Here is a 4,863-nt window from a genome sequence, read left to right on the forward strand (position 1 = left end):
GGGCTGGCTGGCATGTGGTGCTGGGGGATTGAACCGCGGGCCCTGTGCTTGTTCTAAGTAGGTGCTCTAGACCACTGCGCCATCTCACCAGCCCTCTACTCTTAACTTCTTGTCTTGCTCCTCTTGTGTATTCTCTTTTTCCCACCGAGCTCTCATAAACGAGTCTTTGATAAGCACTCAGGACAGAGCCTGGCGCATCGTGAGTACTAGGTACACCAGCTAGTGTCTGCCTTGCTGCCCACCTGCCAGGCTCTCACCAGCCCTCTTAGCTTTAACTGCCAAACTTTTATCATCAGCCCTGATCTCTCTCCAACTGCTACTCATTTATGACACACCAGTCTGCTATCCCTGTACCTTCCCACACAAACCTCCTAACCAACGCTCCCAACACTACCACCACCATAGCACCTACCCTCACCTCCATGCCAGTTCCCTACTGAGCTGGTCCTGCTGCCCTTGACAAGGAATGCTAGCAGGGGAACCTGGCTGCAAGACGGAGTTATCTCAACTGCACTTGCCTACACCCCCAGTTCAGTGTCACCCATCTATTCCAAGGAGTGAGGGATATCCGAAGTCAAAGTCATTCCTGAGCTCAGTACTAGGAATGAACTATCCCAAACAGCAACACTTTGCATATGGTCTTGGCCTCTGAAAGACACACTTGCCCGGGCCCAGGTCCAGGACGAGGCACTGTACAGCCTTTGCAGGTGGCTGAGAGGAAAGGAATATGGGCCAAAGCCCAAGCAGCTGGAGGAGGCCGGGACCAACAATGAATGGCTTGCATTGTGTTTTGAGCAGAGGAAAGGACTCTGTCTTTATTTTTATTTATTTATTTATTTATTTTTGGCGGAACCGGGGATTGAACTCAGGCCCTTGTGCTTGCCAGGGAAGCGCTTATTCCTCTGCGCCATCTCCCCAGGCCCTCTGTCTTTATTTAAATACACGCAGGGCTTGGGATTTAGTTCAGTGGCATAGCACCAACCTGGCAAGACTGAGGCTCGGAGTTTGACTCCTGGTACCAAAAGAAAAAAAAAATTGAAGGATTATGAAGACCTTCTCGGGGCTGGCGAGATGGCTCAGTGGTCTAAACCACCTACTTGGAACAAGCTTGGCAAAGCACAGGGACAGCGGTTCAATCCCCCAGCACCACATGCCAGCCAGCCCCGCCCCCTGGTGGGCTGAGCTGGCCACACACACACACACACACACACACACACACACACACAAAAGGAATAAATAATTTAAAAAAAAAAAAAAGACAGTTCTGCTAGGCAGTTTAGGCTGGCCTTGATTTCATTATGGAGCTCCAGGCTGGCCTTGAACTCTAGGCAATCCTCCTGCCTCAGCCTCCTGAGTGCTGGGATTACAGGCATGAGCCACCAGGCCAGGCTTGAGAGGTCTTTTGCACCCAACTTGGCAGAACAAATTCATGGCAGTGATACTATGAAGGGTGAAGATCTGTTCGCGTCTGAAGAACCGGTAGATTGTAAGAACTGTGCTCAGCAAGTGATCTACAAGGACCACAGTGCTTTCATACCCTCCCCTCCTGCTTGCGGTGGAGGAACAAACTGGCAAATCTATTTCCAGACTTCCTTAGAATCCAGAGGAAAATTATTGGAGCCGTGACTGCTTCCTTCACAGTGGGGCACAGCTACCACATAAGTGTTCCACCCTCCCTCCCCACGGAGGGTGGTGAGTATCAGGGAGGGGCAAGAGGACCCATTAGGAGCCTTGAGGTCAGAGCCTGGCCAAACGTGGCACGTGGCCCTCAGGGCCTGCCTGGGAGGCTGGCTCAGGTCCCTTTGCCTCTACCCGGCTTCTCAGGTCCTGCGACGCTCCCCCTCAGCTGCAGCTACCATTCCCATTCCATTCCGGAGTACTGCTCTGGCCAGACAGCAGGGCCCCAGGAACTCTGTACTGGGGGAGATCTCGCTCAGCTCCATCCTCACCTTACACAGGACCAGAGGTTCCAGGAAGCAGCCATGTGCCATGTGTTATTTGGGCCTCATGCAATTTCCACTTCTTTACGTACTCTGTGAGTTCAAGACCAGCCTGAACTACATAGAGAAATCCTGTCTCAAAAGTGGTAACTTCACTGAGCTATCTCCCCGGCCTCCCTGGCAAGCGCAAGGGCCTGAGTTCAATCCCTGGTTCCACAAAAAAAAAAAAAAAAAAAAAAAAGTGGTAACAGCAACAAAAAAAAAGTGGTAACTTCAGATCATTTATGGGCCTGGGCCTTACTGTCCTCATCTACAAAACGTTAAAACAGCGCCTACCTCACACACATACACCCACGTGATAACACTGACAGTATTTTGAGTCCTTCGATCTCCTAGATACCTCAGGTCCTTATTTTACCCTCCCAGGGTAAAATAACTTAAAAACAGCATTAGTGCTTTCTAAACCTGTGAAGGCGAAAGCTCAGGACAGCACCTTGCCTGCCGTGGTACAGCTAGTGAGCAGCAGGGACATATCAGACCTGGACAGAGTGCTAACCAGCTCAAAGCACTGAGCAGGACGGGTACCACAGGGGGCTGGTCAGTCAGGCTGGGCTGTACCAGGGAAGCTGTCCTTGAAAAGGCACACCTATAATGCCAGCATTTTGGAGGCTGAGGCAGGAGGATCTCTTGGAGTTTGAAACCAGCCCGAACTACATAGCAAAACCTGGTCTCAAAAAAAAAAAAAAGGACAAGGCAGAAAGCTGACCAGGGCTCTCTATAGCCAGGCATACGCCTGTGAGGTTAAATTTAATCCCTGCCTGCTCAAACCAAGCCATTTTACAACTACCAAATAAACTGCTGTGAAAACCTTGTTTTCTTTCCCAAGGCCACAGCTCAATGGGTCAGTCTGAAATGAAAACAGGATGGCTTTGTCCTCTGTGTTTCACAAAAACCAATGCAGACGAGAGCCTTCCTTCCACCAGATACAGCCACCTCTTCGCCTTCCAGCCCAGAGTGTTTCTGGAATACTTCTGGTCCCTCACCCACCAAGGGAATGAATGGCAGCTCACCTAGCAGTACTCAACACCTGGACTTCATTTTGATCGCGTGGCACTTCAGCCCCGACACAAGCAACTGCTGCTCTGACAGATGAGGTGGCTCCAGCTCCAACCACTCGCCCAGGTCCCTGAACACCCTTCCTTGTTAAGGCTCCGAAGTTTCTGCTGTTTTTTCACTCCCCCATCTTCCAACAAAATGCCAAATCATGTTCCCAAAACAAACCCACCAAATTTATTTAGCAGACATTTTAATTAAGACATCCTATAAATCAGGACCACCACAATTCAGACACTCCGTTTCGAAGTATACATTAATAGCTACATCTGGAGGATGAACAAGCCATTAAGTCTTCAAAAAATAGGTTTAGCTACCTTGAAGTTTTTTTGGGGGGGCACCTTACTAAAGTGCCCTCAAGTTTCACAAGAGTAAAGCCAGCATTTTCTCCTCCTGGAAAGTCACATTAAAAAAAAAAGAGCTTCAGTCACTCACAAAGCTGGCACTGCAGGAGAATACAAACTGCGAGAGAGGAACCAAAGGCCCAGGAAAAACAAAGTGAGTGTCCAGGACTCCCATCCAACCCTACACACAGAAGAAAGGCCAGCTGGGAGGACAAGAATTTGTTTATGACCGTTTCTGAGAAAGCTGGTGGCAGGGCCAAGAGTGGCTGCCTAGCAGGAGGAGGAGTTCTGGAAAGAGGAAAGCCCAGAGAATTTCACTCCTCCCCACGTCCCTCTTGGCCTGTGTGTCCTCGGGAGACTCCCAGTGGTGGCAAAGCAGACAGGGTTTTTGGAGCAAGAGAAAAAAAGACACCCAGGCTTAGCTCTCCCAGGAATCCCGAAGCCTCCCACTTAACAGCAAATATCATCTTCCACCACAGGTGACAAGGTCAAATCATTTAAGAGTCCACATTTGAATTCAGCGCTTCCCAGCCGCCAAACGCTCCTGCTCCACCGCCCTGCCTGTCTCCCGTCAGGAGTTGCTGTCCCCAACTCCACCAGCTGCATGTGAAGTGGGACAAAGGGGGTGATGGCAAACTTCCCCACCCCCGCCAAGTTTTTACATTCTTCTCAGAATTGGTTGGCACAGCAAGTACAGCACCATTTTCAGTAGGCACCTCCACCGGAAAATGTACGCATTATCATTAGTTTTCAAGAACTGGCAGAAAGCCCCTGCAAGCCATCTTTAAACAATCCAGGCGTGCGATGCCCAGAGGAGCTAAGCTGACGCAAGTAGCTGCCATAGTTCCTCCAGTTTATCCCAGGGATTTTGCCCTGGGAAGCCGGGCAAGTTTTCACACCAGGAAAAGACACCTTTAGGCCAGTGCACTTCTCCAAGCTTTAAGTACTGCTCGGCAACCTTGCCGGGGCTAGTAACTTCTCGGCTTGCAGTCTCTCCCCAAGAGCCTTTCCCAAAGCCTGCGTTGTCGCCTCCACTACGGAAACAACGGCTCCAGTTCTGAAGTGACAGGAGCAGGGACGTAACAGGATCTGCGCGGTGGTGTCCTCTTCCTCTTCTGGGAGACCGACCAGTCAGAGAACCGCGCCCGAGGTCTGCAGGGCGACGGGATCCGACCCGCAGCGGGCGCCCTCGGGCCCAGGGGCACTCGCGGGGCTGGTGGCTGCAACCGCAGCGACGGCTCGCTGGAGCCTCCGCACCGCCTCCTTGATGAGGTTCCCCGAGAGCACCAGCTGCTGCAGGAGCCGGTGCGGGTCGTCGTCGCCGGCGCGGGCACCAGCCTGGGTCCACCGTCTCTGCTGCAGGCGCCGGGAGGCAACAGCGCCCCGCAGCCACCCTCGCCGGCAGGGCGCGGGCAGCGCGCTGGGGCCTGCGGCCAACTCCGCCACGCAATAGGGCGCAGCTCGGC

At 52.2% G+C, this 4,863-nt stretch overlaps 1 protein-coding gene across 1 annotated transcript in view; it reads right to left on the reverse strand.

Moving 5' to 3' along the window:
* Window positions 1–3,377: 3,377 nt before the first annotated feature.
* Window positions 3,378–4,863, reverse strand: part of Frat2 (FRAT2, WNT signaling pathway regulator) — a 1,886-nt gene continuing 400 nt past the window's right edge. Inside the window, 1 exon segment of the mRNA XM_023708988.1 lies at window positions 3,378–4,863. This exon segment is cut by the window's right edge and continues 110 nt beyond it. Within this exon segment, the coding sequence (XP_023564756.1) occupies window positions 4,529–4,863 (335 nt within the window). The 3' untranslated portion in view covers window positions 3,378–4,528.

This window comes from Octodon degus, unplaced genomic scaffold, assembly GCF_000260255.1.
Source record: "Octodon degus isolate 3935 unplaced genomic scaffold, OctDeg1.0 scaffold00010, whole genome shotgun sequence".
Taxonomy (NCBI): domain Eukaryota; kingdom Metazoa; phylum Chordata; class Mammalia; order Rodentia; family Octodontidae; genus Octodon; species Octodon degus.